General features: G+C 35.0%; 3 protein-coding genes, 1 non-coding gene and 1 pseudogene across 4 annotated transcripts; 1 reads left to right on the top strand and 4 right to left on the bottom strand.

The window, feature by feature from the left end:
• Positions 1-1,383: 1,383 nt before the first annotated feature.
• On the bottom strand, positions 1,384-1,457 carry TRNAN-GUU. Its single transcript has one exon. It is a non-coding gene; the product is annotated as a tRNA-Asn (tRNA).
• A 2,449-nt stretch (positions 1,458-3,906) lies between these two features.
• Positions 3,907-4,884, bottom strand: LOC125577788 (annotated as a pseudogene).
• Positions 4,885-5,194: 310 nt separating this feature from the next.
• LOC106413316 (transmembrane protein 53-like) lies at positions 5,195-7,194 on the bottom strand. Its single transcript, XM_048739644.1, has 4 exons — positions 6,415-7,194; positions 6,093-6,195; positions 5,711-5,895; positions 5,195-5,637 (listed from the first exon to the last, which is right to left on the bottom strand). The coding sequence occupies exons 1-4, from the start codon at positions 7,050-7,052 to the stop codon at positions 5,352-5,354; spliced, it is 1,212 nt and encodes a 403-aa protein (XP_048595601.1). The 5' UTR covers positions 7,053-7,194; the 3' UTR covers positions 5,195-5,351.
• Positions 7,195-13,666: 6,472 nt separating this feature from the next.
• Positions 13,667-14,590, bottom strand: LOC106422311. The gene is made up of 2 exons (XM_013863120.2): positions 14,005-14,590; positions 13,667-13,824 (listed from the first exon to the last, which is right to left on the bottom strand). The coding sequence occupies exons 1-2, from the start codon at positions 14,588-14,590 to the stop codon at positions 13,667-13,669; spliced, it is 744 nt and encodes a 247-aa protein (XP_013718574.1).
• A 1,058-nt stretch (positions 14,591-15,648) lies between these two features.
• On the top strand, positions 15,649-18,135 carry LOC106357815 (soluble inorganic pyrophosphatase 2). Its single transcript, XM_048739643.1, has 9 exons — positions 15,649-15,896; positions 16,614-16,762; positions 16,830-16,858; positions 16,937-17,002; positions 17,140-17,247; positions 17,338-17,403; positions 17,489-17,609; positions 17,689-17,770; positions 17,850-18,135. Exons 2-9 carry the CDS (start codon positions 16,618-16,620, stop codon positions 17,890-17,892), a joined length of 660 nt encoding a protein of 219 aa, XP_048595600.1. The 5' UTR covers positions 15,649-15,896; positions 16,614-16,617; the 3' UTR covers positions 17,893-18,135.
• The last annotated feature ends 362 nt before the right edge of the window (positions 18,136-18,497 follow it).

Below are 18,497 nucleotides of genomic sequence, written 5' to 3'. Positions count from 1 at the left end.
TCACAAAAGTTTACAACAATAACCAATACAATATAAATTCTTCAACTTATTTGGGTGCTCATTGTTGTTTCTTTCAGTTTTTTTCCACCCATTTAAAATTACAGTAGAAACAAGAGTTTTTAACCCCAATCAAACAGCCGGTCGGACTGGATCAAACCGTGAATCGGACACATATCCAAGTTGGATGGATAAAAATTAGGTTTGTTATTTACTATTAAAAATAAAATTTGTTAATTAATTATATCTTTAATTATAACTATTAAAAAATTAATTATTTATTTTGTTCAATTTTCTTAATTTTCATAACTCATGATGGTAAATATTTAAAATTAATAATAATTTTGTATTTAAATTTAAAGTATTAATTTATATTTGATTTTCATTTGGTTTATACTCCAGTTTTAATTAACATTTATTTTATTGAAAATATTTAATAACTAAATTTAGTTATGTTTATAATTTAAAAAAAAAAGGAATAACCAAAAAAAATAGAGAAATTAGATTTTTAGAGAGAGAGAAGAAAGAGATAGGAAGAGAAAAGAGGAGAGAGGGTGGAATTTTAGTTAGATAGTGAATTTTGTTTTTTTTCTTAGCTATTGGGTGCAATTTCTCAAAAAAAAATAACTATCAAATCATTTTATTTTATTTTTCTTCTTTGTTTTAATGTATTTGAATTCGGTTAAACCGATCAAACTCATCAAACTATATTGATCCATAAACAGAAATTTTACCGGTTTGATTTTAAAAACGTTGGTAGAAACTTAATAAATTAATACTTGGTATATTAATAAACATAATAAATTGATACATTCCATCAGTTTCAAGAAAGTAAATTTTAATTTATTAAAATATGACGCCATTAAAATAATATTATAATAAATTTTTGAAAAATCTTATATAAATATATAGTCCCAGTATGAACATGAATTAATAATTTAATTTGTGAAGTTTATATAAATCAAATATTGTATTGTTTGTTTTTTAATTCATACATAATACTTAAAAATATATGTTCTATACACCATATAATCTAATAAAATAACATAAAATTTATTTCAACGAAATATAATCAAATAAATTTATACATAAATTAATTACTATTTTTATCTTATATTAAAATATATTTCAATATATATATATCTAATGATGATTTTTTCTAAATTAATAAATTTATAAATTTTATTATAATTCAACATTTTTTAATTTATAGTACTGTATATCAATTCCTGCTAGGCTGCTAATCAAAGGAATGAAAACTAAAAGGCATGTAGGGGCCCTTCTTTCTCATACATGTCATAGCCCTTGATTTCTCCTTTTATACTCTTAACAATGGAATCAGTTTAACTCATAAGCGGTCTCCATAGAGGAAAAATAAGTAAAAACCGCTAGAGAGAGGGGTCGAACCTCTGACCTTGTGGTTAACAGCCACACGCTCTAACCAACTGAGCTACTCCAGCCGATTGATACTGAATTAGAAGACGTCATTTTGTACTGGTAAAACAGAAACAAAGAAGATGGAAAAGATTAATAACCCAACTATGAGTTTAAGATTATAAAATGAAAAATTTAATGTCATTAAACTTTTGATTTTTATTTTAAAATACAATGTTATTGAATTTTTTATTTAAAAAATTATTCCAAAATCCACGGTTATTGAAACTGTTATAAGTTGTGAATTTTATGATTATTCTAATCACTTTATAGTGTTTGGTTGAGTTTCTTAATTAAACAAATAAAAATCTTATTTTGGGTGAGATTTTAATAAAAAATCATATTAAACTTTCAGTTCACCTAAAATCTTTTAAAACATACTAAAACTCCAATTATTTCAAATTATAGAACGAGTACATCTCTTAGTCATTTTGGATCTTCTATAAATGAGTCAAATTAACTTTTGATTATTATTTGTGTATGTTATTAAATATGTTTGGGGGTAAATAATAAGAAAATGAATAATGTGGGACAACTTATAAATCTTTTTAAATTATGCTGACGTTTTGCTTTTGGTTTCTCGCTTGCTAACATGACAAATTTATTATATTTTTAATCAAATTTTTTTTATTTATTAAATTTTATGATATTTGAAAATTAGTTAATTATATATAAAATGTGTTGAAATATATTTTATTATTACTCAAAATTCTACAAAATTTATTCAGCAAATTCATTTTCTTAAAAAAATAACTTCTGTATTTAAAATATCAAAATATAAATACATTTGTATAACTATATTAATTAATGCTATTATTTTTAATTAATTATTTAATTTTGTTTAGTTTCTGGTATAAAATGATACATATCCTCTCATATATTTTTAACTTAATTATGTATACTTATTTGACCAATAGTATTTGAGATAATTTGCATTGAAATTCTAAAATGACACTTGTTATTTAATAAGAAAAAATGTTTAAATGATATTAGTTTTACAAATAATAAATATCCACAGATTACCATAAGGCTCCAAAAATATATCTTAAGTATGTCGTGATGTATTATTGCTTAAGTGGACATCTAGACTGCTTTTTTGAATGCCTAATTCAATCTTAAAACAAATTGTTTCATTAATTTGTTTCGTTTAAATTCTAATGTTTAGTCGTCGTCTAAACCTATTTTTAAAACACTGATTTACAAATGATAACAGATTACCATGACATGTAGTCTAGTGGTTTATGTTTTTTTTTTTGTTATTCTAGTGGTTTATATTTCTATCACCATTCAAATTTAAACCCACATAATGTATGCTATTGTGACAAAAAATAGCAACAGATAGACAAATTATATGTCTGATTGGTAATGGCTGTAGCTTTAAATATTTTGCTGTAGAAAAAAATCTGTAGACTTTTTGTTGTGGCTTTAGATTTTATTGCTGTAGAATTTTATTGAAGCACTAAAAAATTGCTTTGGATATTTGGCTCTGCAGAGCACTTGTACAGCTGTAGGATATTTTAAGAGCTGTGATTTCAAAAAAAAATTTAAAGCTTGATTGCTCTGAATTTGGTGCTATGGAAATAAATAGGGCTGTGGACAGCACCTACAGCAACTACCAATCACCCCCATACTTACATGTTATAGCTTACAACCATAGAGTTTTCTCATTACCTTTCTTACATTCTTCATGCATTTAAATAGATTACAAAAGTCAAGTTATATACTCAAATATTATAGCTTACCATCATATCGACTTTAGATTTGTTGGCTTGATAACTTTCAGCTGAACAGTTTATTTTCCAACTTTATCAACGTACTATATAAATCTATTACGATACTACTGTAGTGATATATATGGTGTTACTGATGCTGACACAATTTCTTCCTAGATATTATCATAATATGTTTCTAAAAGTAGCTTTCAAGCTAACAAATGGGTCAATGTTCTTTTCTCATATCAATTTTTCCAACCAATGATCTAGATCATATATGAACTGTCTGATTTTGACAAGATCTGTGACAAGATATTATCCATAACAAAAAGGAAAACTAGAGGTAGTTTTTGAAGAATGAGAGTAGTTAAGAGATTTGAGAGGATCGAAGGATGACGGATGAAGGATGAGAACCACAAAGAGTGGGCATCATTGTGGTTGCAGAGATTTTTAACCAAAGTGGACCTTCTTATGTTCTATCGCTTTCTCTGAAAATTTATTTTTCTATATTTCTCTACTATCATTTACTGGAAATCCCTAACATAATATTAAAAAGTCCAAATATAAAATTATTGAGGTGTTGTTATCATAAAAATTGATCGGAATTTCATTTTGTTTTCGAAATACATGAAATTTCATTAAATAGTAATTGTATAGAATTTTAGTTTTGTAAACATCTTCTAGACATTAGTTATGAAGCGATTTTTTTTTAATGTTTTGTGTTGTTGCCACATTCATTCTAAAAAAAAGAAGATGAAATTACTTTGAAAAAATATAATATGATATCAATTTAGTTGTGACATAAAATTTCTCCAACAACTAATCCTTCATATAAAATTTATCAACATCTTCATTTCTGCCGTGTCTGCCAAATGTATACAAAGCGTTGACCTTCTTCATTGAACATTTTCAGTCAATATAAAAACAAACATATTCAAAAGTTACAAACAAAGTTGATCTTTACATGTTCCAAGTTCATGATGCTTCTTGTTCAGCATGTTGCTTTTGTGTCTCAGCCTCTAACGTCCTCAGAGTAGTCGAACTTATCTTATTCCCACTTGATCCATCAGAAACTATTTCCACAACCTCAATCTACAAGGAAGAAAATGATAAGGGTTTGATGATTGAATCTTTCAAAATTCACCACAAGGTTAAGGCTGGGTGAATAAAGAAAGATGAACCTTGAGTTGAGAAAGACCTCTTTCTGCTCACTTTCTGTTAACTGACAAGCCACCAGGTAACGTCTCTTTGCTGCAGGTTATGATTAGTTAAAGCCACGGATGCGAATAGAAAGGAACATGTGAAAAAAAGAGATTAATAGACTAAACCTGACTACAATAGCTTCCAAAGATTCATCGACAATAGAAGGCCCATATGGATCAGTAATGGGCTCAGTTTGCACAACCAGCCCAGGTTTGATAGACTACACAAAGACCAGGGAGACAGAAAGTAAATAAGAGTAACTCATATCTTTTGTCACATTTAGTTAGCTCACATGGTGCAATTACCTTTACATAGTTCTCCACATTACGCATCCTTTCTCCAATTGGTTGTATCATCTCAGAGAACTGTACACACAAAAGAGTGAGTAATAAGAGCTCACTACACCAATTTGTTCACTAGTTAACTCCTCTATTGATAGAAATAGAGCAGTCATCTAACCGGAAACACTCTGTGTGAAACAGAGACTTCTCTCTGTGTGACTTACTCGCTTGTTAGTCGACATAGGGCCATCACATACTCTAACAACTAATCGTTCCCTGGCCAGTTCCGCCGCCGCCTGATTCGATAAATTTCGATTAGATTCTCAAAAAAACTCATACATACGCAGAAATCACTTATGAACCGAACAAACCAAACCAATTTTTTTGTTTTCGGTTCAAATTTTGTTATGAATTGGATTCGATTCGATAAATTAAAACAGATGTGTTATTTGTTCGGTTTGATGATCAATAAATAGAACTTTTACAAATAAAAAAAGCTATACCAATTCTAACCAAAATTTCGAACCTAGCTAACTTAATTTCAAACAGAAACAGCGAACCAGTCGGTTCAACATTAAATAGATCTAATTTCATTTAATATTAGACCGAAGAAAACAAAATCACTTATATATTTCGTAACGCTTCACCGTATCTGCAGCTTTCACGATCATTCAGCCAGAACAAAAGAAATGAACCAGGCTACAAAAACATTTATGCTTCCAAATCAGAGAGCTCGCTGCTGCTGCTGCAGCTGCTTCGATGGCTTGAAGCACTCTTGCAAGAAGTTGTGAAGCTGCGAGGAGTACAAGTCTGGAAACTTCCGGTAGTGATCAACATGAGGAGACGACTTGAAATTGAAAGACTGTACGTTTCTCCCAATCTTCTGCTGTTCTTTGATCCGGATCTCTACGGAATGCGAAGGAACAACTTTGTCCCCGGAGCTGTAAAGATAAAGCTGAGGGCATGGAGGGTGGTTCTCATAGAGTCTCTGAGTGATCCTAGTTAGCCTCCTGCAACACTCACGACCAATGACTAACCAGTATCAAGTCAAAAAAAGAAACAGATGGGTGATATAAAGCTTACATGTTGACCTCTGGGATGTTTAAGACAATGGGGAATAGTTTCTCTAGAGATGATAGCATCATGCTTTCGATTCCTAGAGGTTCCTTCTTTTGCTCATCTTCTTCTTTTCCAGGACTGTTTGGGTCAGTGTTTATGGTGGAGCTACGTTTCTTCAGTATAGCAGCAGTAAAACCAGCTGCCCAAATCTGCAAGTAAACCATGAAATCTATAATTGAATCTTCATACTAACATATTACTCATTGCTAAATCTATGTCACTCCAGTGATTAACATGTGTATAAAAAACTATACTGTTATAACGGAAGCGAGAAGACAATGCGGAAACAATGAAAATACAGTACTGCTAAGTTTCAACATAAGGAGAAACATTTAAAAGTGCAAACCTTGGTATCTAGAGGATCTGCTCCTCCTGAATCAATGATACAACCCTTAATCTTTTCTACTAACTCTTGTCTGCCCACAAAGCTCTCCAGCAAGGTACCATAGCTGCCATAAGAACAACACTAATGAGTAAAAGTGTTTGCTAGTTTCATCATCATCATCATTAATGAGAAGATGAAAATTGTTTAATTATCATCATTAGTAACCAAATAAAAGTGTTTGCTAGTTTCAACACATTCATATTCAGACAAGTAAAACCAAACACGACGTGCGTTCATCACCAACATCAGTAATGAGAAAGATGAGATTGATAATCAAACCTACACAAGCCAACCAGTGTTACTGAAACTGTGGAACACCAAGCACTTTTCTCTCCCGCCCTCTTCTTTCTCCGACACCCACTTGACCAACTCGTTACCAAACTCATCTATCCGCCGTTCAAGCCTCCGTCCAAGATCAAGCCTGACCAAATCCCTAACGTCGACGGTGAAAGTAACGGCGTTAATTCCCCTGGAGTTGTACCACTCAACGTACCTCCTCAGGTGTTTCGCTCTCGCTCCCAACCACCCGAGGAGAACCACCGTCGTCTCTTTCCCGTCCCCGCCGAACGTATTCGCGTTTCCCTCTCCGTTCACGGTCCGTGGAGCTCTGTTCCAGACGGCGACGCCGTCGCTGGGTTGGGATCGGAGCGGGTTGGCGTGAGCGGCGGGGTTCTGGAGGTGGAGATTCGACGTGAGGGAGAGGAGGGATTTGAAGAGGTTGGGATTCGAGGGGAGCGAAGAGCAGCAGCGTATGCGAGCGGCGGAGGAGGTTGAGGGTTCTCGGAGAACGGCATTGGGGGAGGGGAAACAGAGGTGGTGTGTGGATTTGGGAGAGAGGGAGTATGGGTTTGGATTGATCTTGGTGAGAAGGAGACGACGATTGAGAGCGCAGGTATTGAAGATTCTTGCTGTCGCTTCCATGGCGAAACTCCGTCGACAAATCTGACGGTTTCATCTGAGAGTCGCTAAAAAAAAGAACATATTTAGGAAAGCAAACACTCTGTTTCACTCAGCAGTTTTGGTTTTGTCTGGTCTAGTCTAAGAGGATCAGATCCGTTGTATTGACTATGACTTATTTCATAACGAAACAAACACTCTTTTTCGCTCAGCGGGTTTCGTTTCGTATGGTCTAATTTGTTGGGATTTGGGAAGAGTTTTCTTGAGAAGAAATTAGTGGGAGGTTGAGCTGCAAAAGCCTTCCTAAGAGGCTTTTTTGGTGCTTCTTATGTTTCGTTAAAGCTACCTTCTCGAGACTTTGAAATGTTTCACCTGTTCGGTTTATAAAATAATGTGTGTTCTTGCTTCTTACAGATCGGTAATGCTCATAAAGCAAGCAAACTGCAGAGTCTAAGTAGTTTTCTCTACCTACTTCTGTGAGGCAATTAAGTTGTCCACAAAGTAGTGAATCCAAGCCAATCCCCTCATCAAGTCGTCATGAAATCCAAAATAATAATAATACATATTATCATGTCAAATAACTAAGTCTTGCATATATTAGGCAAAATATTAGGCAACTATGTGATGTGTATTGTAAGATATGAAATATAGGTTTCATGAAATATTCCACAAAATTTTATTTACGCCTTGTACTATAAATAAGAGGGGTTCAAATGTGTTGCAATCCAAGCCAAGTGAGTTGAGTGTTCTAAATCCTAAAGAGTCTCTCGAATCTTTTCTGAGTGTTTTTAATAAAATAAAATCTCTTTCATCGTAAATCATTTGTGTCTACCCTCAAACACTTTATCGATATACCTTTGATTCTAAACATTTTTTGTGGTTGTACTTACTATGTGTTTGTAAATTTCAAACCATTATAATATTAGATTTTGGAACCATATAAATACACCAATCATGATGGAAAGTATTCACAGTTCTACATCCAAACTCACAAAAGTACATAACCACAATCAAAGACTTGTTATGAACCAACCATGGCTTATTTACAACATAAAAACAGTAAGAGACAATACATTCAGATCCCGGTTGTGTATGAGGCCCTTCTTGCTAGCCTTTGTTGGTCTCATGCAATCTTTTGTTGGTTTGTAATAAACCATTTGGAACTCTTTTTAATCATTGTCAAATTTAGTAAAAAAAGAACTCTCTTCTTAATCATTTTCAGATGACAAAATCTACTTCCATATGTTACATTTTCTGTAAAAATTTTACTGTTAGTACGTAGTGAAATGTCACACTTTGAAAATATTGTCTTTCATATCTCTTTGTGTGGAGTTGTGGTTAATTCCATAGGTATTTTTTAGGCGAACTCTATAGATAGCATATTGATATAACACTTCAAATTTCACAGTTTGTAGATGATTATTCCACATACAGATGACATATCTAAAGCTTGTTTGATCTGAGTCCTTACATTCGTGATAAGGAGGCCCGAAAAAATATTGAAAAATCCAAAACCGAATATTCTCATTCTTTGGTGTGGGGGGCGTTAGAACCGACTATCAACTTTATATTTTGGATGATGCCTTCGTTTGTAGCCGTCTATTTGACGATCACCAAAACATCAGTTCCCACAAATACACAACTGTGGTTAGGCGGCCAACAATTCAATTATTATTATTTTCTTCCATTTGCATAGTAAAAAACAGATACTTATGAAAGAAATCAAAAAAAAAAAAAAAACAGAAGAGGTAGTCTCGTTGCTACAATGCTACTAGAGGCAGCCTAGTGACCAACCTTTTATGTGTGCATGTGCGTAGATATTATAATGTGGTGACTAAAATCTTGCTACATGTTTTTTCCTGCCTAACCTTTATTCTGATGAATCGTGCAAATAGTTGCATTTGCATAACTAAAGAGACAAAGTTCGGTGATGAAATGAATCGTCAACAAAATGTAACCACCATTTAATAGCAACTTGGTTACATTTTAGCCAAAAAAAAGAAAAAAAACGAGAAATTATGTATATTTATACAATATTTTCTATTTAACCCTTCATCACTATCCCATTTATTTTTATTTATTTTGAACAGTTTAAAAAATAACTATTCAAACTTCATATTAACATATAAAAATATAGATTTTTTATATACCATGTTTTGAATTTTTTAAAACAAATATATATTTATAAAATTTACATGGTTTTTTTTTGAAAATATTATAATGTTCTATTATATTTAAAATATATAGAATAGAAATATAACACACTCTCACATTTTTTTCCTTTTTCTCTTGTATGAATTTCATGTGATGTTTTAATCTATAGTATGAAAAATATAAATGTAACTCTCTCTCCCTCCCTCTCCCTCTCTATTATATAGCTTTAATTCTATTTAAAACTATCTATTATATATCGACATTTTAAATAGAATACTATTTCATTATTGTGTGTTATATAAACGCTCACATGCTATAAAAGACTACAATGTCTGTTTTAGTGGTAAATTGAAACAATTCCTAACTCAGAGGTATTTTATTAATTCTTTTTCTGCAAATGTTATACCACACATTCACTCAAAAAAAAATTAAATAACACTGTGTTGAATAATAGTAAGTGAGATGTGAGTGAGAGAGAGAGTTATATGATTGACTTTTTCATTTCATATATCCATAATACAATTGCACATCACACTCCTATTTATAGCATGAGTAAGTCGGTTTTGTTCAGATATTTTATAAAAGGAAATATGTGATGTAGACACATGTATAGTGATACTAATCACATACGTTTGATGGAAGTGAGACAAGTGTTTTCATGATGAATAATCATCTTTTGCAATACTCCCCCTTGATTATTCATCTTGTATCACGTAGTGCCTCGTTAAAAACCTAGTCATGGAAAAACCCATTGGGACAAAAACCATGATAAGGGAAAAAGAGTACACTGCCCGTAATCTCCCCCTGATAATAGTGGATCTAGCTTTCTTGTCACAGGTCACGCAAATGCCGCATTCCGATACTATAGACGTGTTTTCGAAACGTTGTAGTCGGAAGAGCTTTTGTGAACAAGTCAGCTGGATTGTCGCATGACCGTACATATTTAATGTCCACTTCTTTATTTTTCTCGAGCTCCCTTATGTACGAGAAAAATCTTGGAGGGATGTGCTTTGTTCTGTCGTTCTTAATGTAGCCTTCCTTGAGTTGAGCAACACAAGCCGAATTATCTTCAAATATTTTCGTTGGCTCTTTCTCGTTGACTATTCCACTTGATTCTTGTATGTGGTGACTCATTGACCGAAGCCACACACATTCTCGACATGCTTCGTGAAGTGCAATAGTTTCAGCCTGATTCGAAGATGTCGCAACCAGAGTTTGTTTCTGGGACCGCCAAGAGATCGCGGTTCCACCAATGGTAAAAACATAGCCGGTTTGCGATCGAGCCTTATGAGGATCTGATAAGTATCCCGCATCTGCAAAACCAACTATACCAAACTCGGGTTTTCTAAAATACATTAAACCTAAATCAACTGTACCTTGGAGGTAACGAAATAAATGCTTTATTCCGTCCCAATGTCTGCGAGTAGGAGCAGAACTATATCTCGCCAGTAGATTAGTAGCAAAAGCTATATCTGGTCTGGTACAGTTTGCAAGATATAACAGCCCACCGATAGCACTCATATAACGTACTTCTGGACCTAATATGTTCTCGCTATCTTCGCAGGGCCTAAAAGGATCACTCTCAACATTGAGAGTTCTACCAATCATTGGAGTACTCAAAGGAGTTGTTTTGTCCATACGAAAGCGTTTCAATAACCTTTTCGTATATTTGTCCATACGAAAGCGTTTCAATAACCTTTTCGTATAGTTTGATTGATGCACAAATATTTCTTCTCGGAGATGCTCTATCTGGAGCCCAAGACAAAACTTTGTCTTACCGAGATATTTCATTTCAAACTCCTCTTTCATATGAGTTCGAGCATCATCAACCTCCTTTTGAGTTCCAATTATGTTCAGGTCATCTACATATACAGCAATGATCACAAAGCCAGATGACGATTTCTTTATAAAAACGCATGGACATATCGCATTATACACATATCCTTTACTCAAAAGATATTCACTTAAGCGATTGTACCACATGCGTCCGGATTGCTTTAATCCGTAAAGTGATCGCTGTAACTTGACTGAACAAATCTCCCTGGATTTTTCTTTCAATGCCCCTGGCATTTTCAATCCCTCACGGAGTTTCATGTATATATCGTTATCCAACGATCCATACAAATATGCAGTCACAACGTCCATGAGATGCATTTCAAGACTTTTAGACGCCGTTAGGCTCATCAAAAATCTAAACGTAATTGCATCCATTACCGGGGAATACGTTTCCTCAAAATCAATTCCCGGTCTCTGAGAAAAACCTTGGGCAACTAATCGGGCTTTATATCGTGTTACTTCATTTTTCTCATTTACTTTTCTCACGAATACCCACTTATACCCAACAGGATTTATATTCTCAGGCGTTATGACTATAGGTCCAAAAACATTTCTTTTATTCAGGGAGAGTAATTCAATTTGAATGGCCTTCTTCCACTCCTCCCAATCATGTCTTTTTTGACATTCTAAAATGGACCTTGGATCGGGATCATCATTTTCATGATCGATCTCTTTGGACACAGAAAAGGAGAACATTCCATCAACATCTTTTATCTTATTTCTGATCCATATCTTTTCATCTCGGGCGTAGTTGATGGAAATCTCATACTTTTCTGTTCCCTTCTCGTCATCTGGATCATCTTTATCTATGTCTTCTTTCAGACATTTTTCACTATCAGGTTCTTCTAGAACCGTACTTTGTTCATCCAATTTCTTTTTCTTTCGGGGATTTTTATCTTTAGAATCCGCTGGCCTCCCCCTCTTTAACTGAATCCTAGGTTCATTCATTTTATTTCCATCAGTTTGTTCTTTAGGAACATCAACTCTGGATGGAACATTTTCAGCGGGTATACATGACTTCGTCACCCTTCTCGTATCTGTGAACGCATCTGGTAACTGGTTTGCCAAATTATGTAAATGCACAATTTTCTGAACTTCCAGCTCTCTTTGATTCGTAGGGGGATCAAGGTGTAACAACGACGGTGTACACCATGTAATCTCTTTAGGAATTCTATTAATTCCTCCCCCTAACGCTGTAAATTCATCCTCATTAAAATGGCAATCGGCAAACCCTGCCGTAAACATATCACCAGTTACTGGTTCCAGATATCTTATTATACTTGGTGACGTATAACCCACATAAATTCCCAATCTCCTTTGTGGGACCATTTTTGTTCTTTGTGGCGGAGCTATTGGAACATAGACCGCACACCCAAAGACACGGAGATGGGATACATTTGGCTCTTGTCCAGATGCCAATTGTAAAGGGGAGTACTTATGATATGCACTTGGTCTTAGCCGAACCAGTGCAGCCGCATGCAATATAGCATGACCCCATACAGAAATTGGGAGCTTTGTTCTCAAGACTAACGGTCTTGCAATCAACTGCAACCGTTTTATCAATGACTCGGCCATGCCATTTTGTGTATGCACATGGGGGACAGGATGCTCCACATCAATCCCCATTGACATAAAATAATCATCAAAAGCTTGCGATGTAAATTCACCAGCATTATCAAGCCTTACTTTCTTAATGGCATACTCTGAGAACTGCGTTCTCAGCTTTATTATCTGGGCAATGAACTTTGCGAAAGCCGTATTTCGTGTTGTCAAAAGAGACACACTTGACCATCTACTAGATGCGTCAATCAATACCATGAAATACTTAAACGGCCCGCACGGTGGGTGGATCGGCCCACATATATCACCATGTATTCTTTCTAAAAACATTGGAGATTCATTGCCTACTTTTGCTGGTGATGGCCGAGTTATAAGCTTTCCTTGAGAACATGCATTACATGTAAACTCGCCCGTTTGCAAAATTTTTCCGTTTTTCAACGGATGGCCATTCGAATTTTGCACTATCTTTCTCATCATGACTGAACCAGGATGTCCTAGCCTTTCATGCCATATTTTAAATGTATCAGTAAACTTCATGTTTACCACGGCATATGACTCAGTCATGGTTATTTTCGTACAATATAGTCCAGAGGATAACATTCTTAACTCTTCCAATATATGTTTCCTCTCAGACTTAATGCAAAGAAATTCAATGCCATCTTTATTCATAGTCTCAATATGATATCCATTTCTTCGGATATCCTTAAAACTCAACAAGTTTCTATGAGACTTGGGGGAATACAATGCATAACTTATTTCAAATATCGTTCCCCCTGGCATTGAAAATTTCGCTCTTCCAGAGCCCATAATAATCTTTGCATTACCAGATATTGTACTTACGCTTCCAGCGTAATCTCTTATTTTGAGACTGGAGAAATATTTCTTATCTTTAATTATCGTGTGCGTTGACGCACTATCTGCCAAACACAAATCTCCATCCATAGTCTCAAAGTTTGGCATTCTTTCTGAATTTAAAATATTCATAAAACATATATTATTAAACATTAAACATAACAAACATAACATATATCTTACAACAAAATATATAGATACTATAATACAGTCTACTTATATCACATCTATTTATATTACTCATCGATACTCTCTGGTTCAACCAGAAAGTCTGATACGTCAAGATGAGTATCATCGTTTAAACCATGAAAGGATGGCCCAGGTTCATCAGAGATGAAGTTAGTTTCACCTCTTCCTTTCTCTTTTCCCTTTTGGGATTCTCTATACAGATCGGCTAAATGTTTTGGTGTACGACAGGTACGTACCCAATGACCTTTCATGCCGCATCTGTAGCAAACCGTTCCCGTTTGCCTTTTATCATCCTGGCCCTTTTCATTCCTTTCATTTTCGTGGAAGTCTTTATTATTTCTTTCATCATAGGGACGGAATCTTCTTCCTCGTCCTCTTCCACGACCATGATAACGGTTTCCACCACGTCCACGACCTCGTCCTCTCCTATTATCATAACTGGATGATGCAACATTCGCTTCTGGGAATGGAGCAGATCCAGTGGGACGAGCTTGATGGTTTAAAGTCACGAGTTGATTATTCTGCTCCGCTACAAGGAGGACTTGCATCAACTCCGAGTAACGGGTATATCCACTCACCCGGTACTGTTGCTGCAGGATTACATTTTCAGGATGGAACGTGGAGAGAGTTTTCTCGATCATATCATAATCACTTATTTTCTCTCCACATAACATCATCCTCGAAGTAATTCCGAACATCGCGGAATTAAACTCACTAACACTTTTGTAATCCTGGAACCGGAGATGGATCCACTCGTGTTTAGCTTTCGGTAAGATCACATATTTCTGGTGATCAAACCTCTCTTTTAAAGATTTCCAGAGGTCACAAGGATCCTCTTTCGTAATATATTCATCCTTTAAACCATCATGGATGTGGTGTCGTAAAAATATCATGGCTTTAGCCTTTTTCTCATCCGACACCGTTTTTGAACTATCGATGGTTTCCAAAAGCCCGTTTCCTCTCAGGTGCATTTTTGCACCCACTGCCCAGGTCATATAATTATTTCCCGTAATATCCAGGGCATTAATTTCGAGCTTTGTCAAATTCGACATGATAACTGTATTCATAGAATAATATATAAATATAGTAAAGACGGGAATTTAAATGCATAATTTAAATGCAAAAATTAAAGGCATAAAATAAAAGCATAAACTTAAATTGCAGAAATTTAAATTGCAAAAATTTAAATTGCAAGAATTTAAATAGCATAAATAAAATCGGGAGGCTCAGCCTACCACATGATCCGAGGAGTCATAGACTACCATATTGATCATTTTTTTTTTTTTTTTTTTAAAGTCCGAGGAGACATGGTCTACCATTTTGACTTTTACTTTTTCAAGGTCCGAGGAGACATAGTCTACCATTTTTGACCTTTCTTTTTATTCACGGAGGCAAAGCCTACCACGTGTTTCTCTGATCGTGAAGGCATAACCTACCATAACGATCAGTCGGGGAAGGCAGCGCCTATCATCCCGAACGGAGAAGGTCCAGCCTCTCACTCCGAAACAATAATAAAATTTAAATAAATTAAGTATATTAAAATACATAAATTTAAACATTACCTCGGCTGGTTTAAGAACTTTTGGATTGATAAACTTCAGTTGGTCAGAGCCTCGTGCTGATAACGTGTTGAATAATAGTAAGTGAGATGTGAGTGAGAGAGAGAGTTATATGATTGACTTTTTCATTTCATATATCCATAATACAATTGCACATCACACTCCTATTTATAGCATGAGTAAGTCGGTCTTGTTCAGATATTTTATAAAAGGAAATATGTGATGTAGACACATGTATAGTGATACTAATTACATACGTTTGATGGAAGTGAGACAAGTGTTTTCATCATGAATAATCATCTTTTGCAATACACTGTTAGTACATTTGGAATTGTAGCAAAATGGAACAATTAATAAAAAAAGGGAGCGCCTAATTCTCAGAACACGCGTCCTACACTGATTTGCCAATTTGGTGTAGTGACTGTAGTCCTTTTTCTTTCCCTCGATTTTTAAGAAGCTAGAATAAATCACGTTCGTCGGATCCTCCCCCTTCCAAACTCAACGTACAAGATCCATCATAGGATTGAAGATGAACAACAACCAAGGAAAAGGTGACGTCACCGTCTCCTTCCTCCAACGTCCATAAAGAAGCGCCACACTCTCTCACACACACACACCAATACTGCTACTGTAACTGCTCTTCAAGCCAAGAAAGAATAAAAAATTACGTTACGGAATCTCTTCTACAGCTGCGCGATTCGAAGCTTCAAATCGCATTGTAAGATCATCTCTTCTCCGTCGATTAGTCGTTTTCTTGATCATCGGAGTAGTTTCACTGATTTTGATCGCCAATAACTTAGATTGTTCGTCCGCGTATATATGCTCTTGTTTTCGTTAGGATTGTAATCAGATTCCCCGTTCTGTTTCACTTTTCCGATCGATCGATAGTAGAGGTTAGAGTCGGAGGTGATTTAGATCTCTAACTAGATGAAATCGAGAACTGATCTGCGTCGATGCTTTCACCGTCGTAAGATTGTTCCCTAGATGATACATGAGTGCTGTTCGTTTGGTTGACGCAGCTACCTGCGGCTGCTTTGGCGTCAACTTTTTTAATAAACTCTTATTCATTTCATTGCCGGTACTGCATCTGCGTCTAAATGCTGCGTCGATTGCCGAAAAAATCTGCGTTTGCGATTAAAACTGCGTCGGCGTCTATGAAACGAACAACAACTATTTTTATTGACGCTGACGCCGATGCTAACGCCGACGCCGAAAACTGCGCAACCAAACGAACATGACTATGGTTTGTTTTGAGTTTAGTATTCGTGAAAGGCTCTTTTTGAGTTAGAAGGTTTGGATTCTACTGGAACGTAGAATATGTTTCCGTTGTATCCTATGGTTATTGCACAGATTGAGAATAAGTTTCATTGAGTTTGTTATATGCTTGAATTACTCTTCTTCTAGCGCTTATGGTTTTTGCTTTTGAGTTTTTTAGTGATATGGCTGATATCAAGGATGAAGGAACCCCCAAGAGCTCTGCTTCTTCTCCTCTGAGGAATCCTAATGTTACCCTTAACGAAAGGAATTTTGCTGCCTTCACGCACAGATCAGCTGCTGCTCATCCTTGGCACGACTTGGAGATTGGTACCTTAAATCTTATTATTGATTTAAGTGTCGTTTCTTATTCTCTGTCTTTGCTTGAATCTTGTAGGTCCGGAAGCTCCTGCTGTTTTCAACTGTGTATGTTTTTTTCTCCTTTTGCACTGTGGCAAGATTAGATCTTTTCAGAGTTAAAACGAAATTTAAATTTGTTTATAGGTTGTTGAAATTAGCAAAGGTGGCAAGGTGAAATACGAGCTAGACAAGAATAGTGGCCTTATTAAGGTACTGCGTCTTTTACTTGATTTGAGTTTTGGAACCTGTTGTTTGTTTCTGTGGTTGTATGTATCATTGCATATATGCAGAGAAGTCTTCCTTCTTATATGTATTAAATCACTGAAAAGTTTTTTTTTTCTCATAAGGTTGATCGTGTCCTGTACTCATCAATTGTGTACCCACACAACTACGGCTTCATTCCTCGAACCATTTGTGAAGACAGTGATCCTATAGATGTCCTGGTACTCATGCAGGTGCTCTCTCTCACCTTTCATTAGCTTCAATTGTTCATGCAAACTTGACATAAAGAAACAAACTTAAGGCAACTGATAATTATTGTGTAGGAGCCTGTGCTAACTGGATCGTTCCTCCGTGCCCGTGCTATTGGACTAATGCCCATGATTGATCAGGTAACAATCACTTAAACCCAAATCTCTATCTTCTCCTTCTCTGGATGTATTACATTAGTAAGAAACCATGGAATCAACCTTGCAGGGTGAAAAAGACGACAAGATCATCGCAGTGTGTGCTGATGATCCCGAGTTCCGTCATTACAGAGACATCAAAGAGCTTCCTCCCCACCGTCTAGCTGAAATTCGCCGCTTCTTCGAGGATTGTATCCACAATATAACATCATATTCTGTTTCTGGCTTATGCTTTGTTCTAAGTTTTCACTTAACAGAAAAAAAAATTAGACAAGAAGAACGAGAACAAGAAAGTGGACGTTGAAGGTTTCCTCCCCGCTCAAGCTGCCATAGACGCGATTAAAGACTCCATGTAAGTTTGTTTGCTCCAAAGTATTTTACTATGTTACCTTAGTCGCAACTAACAATGTATTATTTTGATAAAAACGCAGGGATCTTTACGCAGCTTACATCAAAGCTGGCCTGCAGCGTTAGTGAACCACCTACATGCTCGTTATAGCTTGTGCATTTTCGCAATGTACATCAAAAAACGTTTGTCGCATTATACGCTTTCTAATGATGACGATAAAAAATGTCAGTTTCAATCATTAAAACTTGGAGATGCATACATTAGCTCATGCCTGATTTTTATATTAATGATGTTTGCAAACTCTTCTTTGTCTTCTTGTAGTTAACTAAATAATGTCGTCTCTTAATCGAGTCCATTTAACTTCTCTAGATTTTCCGCAATAATTGTTCCTTTTTTTTTTTGAGCAAACATCGTTAATGTGAAATAGGATGATGATTTCAAACTATTATCGGTATTTTCAAATATGAATATATATTCTGCAAGCTATCTACATAGCATTCCTACGAAATTTTGTGATATATCAGGAAAAGTAGAAATAATAATTTTTTTTAGAAAAAAAAACTGAATAAGAATTCTAGAATTTATCTTAAGAATACAGAATTTGCGAATTGTTCATAATGTGAAATAGGATGATGATTTCAGACTTCAATGTAATCTGAATGTCCACCCACACTACAAACATGAGCTCTCTCAACTTTTTAAATCTTATATATATATATATATATATTTT

Source organism: Brassica napus, chromosome A9, assembly GCF_020379485.1.
Source record: "Brassica napus cultivar Da-Ae chromosome A9, Da-Ae, whole genome shotgun sequence".
NCBI lineage: Eukaryota > Viridiplantae > Streptophyta > Magnoliopsida > Brassicales > Brassicaceae > Brassica > Brassica napus.
Note: the sequence above shows the minus strand (reverse complement) of the source record. Positions and strands in the feature narration are given on the sequence as shown.

Excerpts from the sequence above, each read along its gene's own strand:
- LOC106413316 (XM_048739644.1), bottom strand. The coding sequence starts at position 7,052 with ATGGAAGCGACAGCAAGAATCTTCAATACCTGCGCTCTCAATCGTCGT. Across the intron at positions 6,196-6,414 it reads AGTAACACTGGTTGGCTTGT|CTATGGTACCTTGCTGGAGA; the intron begins GTAGGTTTGATT and ends TTCTTATGGCAG. Across the intron at positions 5,896-6,092 it reads CAGATCCTCTAGATACCAAG|ATTTGGGCAGCTGGTTTTAC; the intron begins GTTTGCACTTTT and ends GTTTACTTGCAG.
- LOC106422311 (XM_013863120.2), bottom strand. The coding sequence starts at position 14,590 with ATGCACCTGAGAGGAAACGGGCTTTTGGAAACCATCGATAGTTCAAAA. Across the intron at positions 13,825-14,004 it reads TGGTGGAAACCGTTATCATG|CCGATCTGTATAGAGAATCC; the intron begins GTCGTGGAAGAG and ends CAAAACATTTAG.
- LOC106357815 (XM_048739643.1), top strand. The coding sequence starts at position 16,618 with ATGGCTGATATCAAGGATGAAGGAACCCCCAAGAGCTCTGCTTCTTCT. Across the intron at positions 17,248-17,337 it reads ATGTCCTGGTACTCATGCAG|GAGCCTGTGCTAACTGGATC; the intron begins GTGCTCTCTCTC and ends ATTATTGTGTAG. Across the intron at positions 17,404-17,488 it reads TAATGCCCATGATTGATCAG|GGTGAAAAAGACGACAAGAT; the intron begins GTAACAATCACT and ends TCAACCTTGCAG.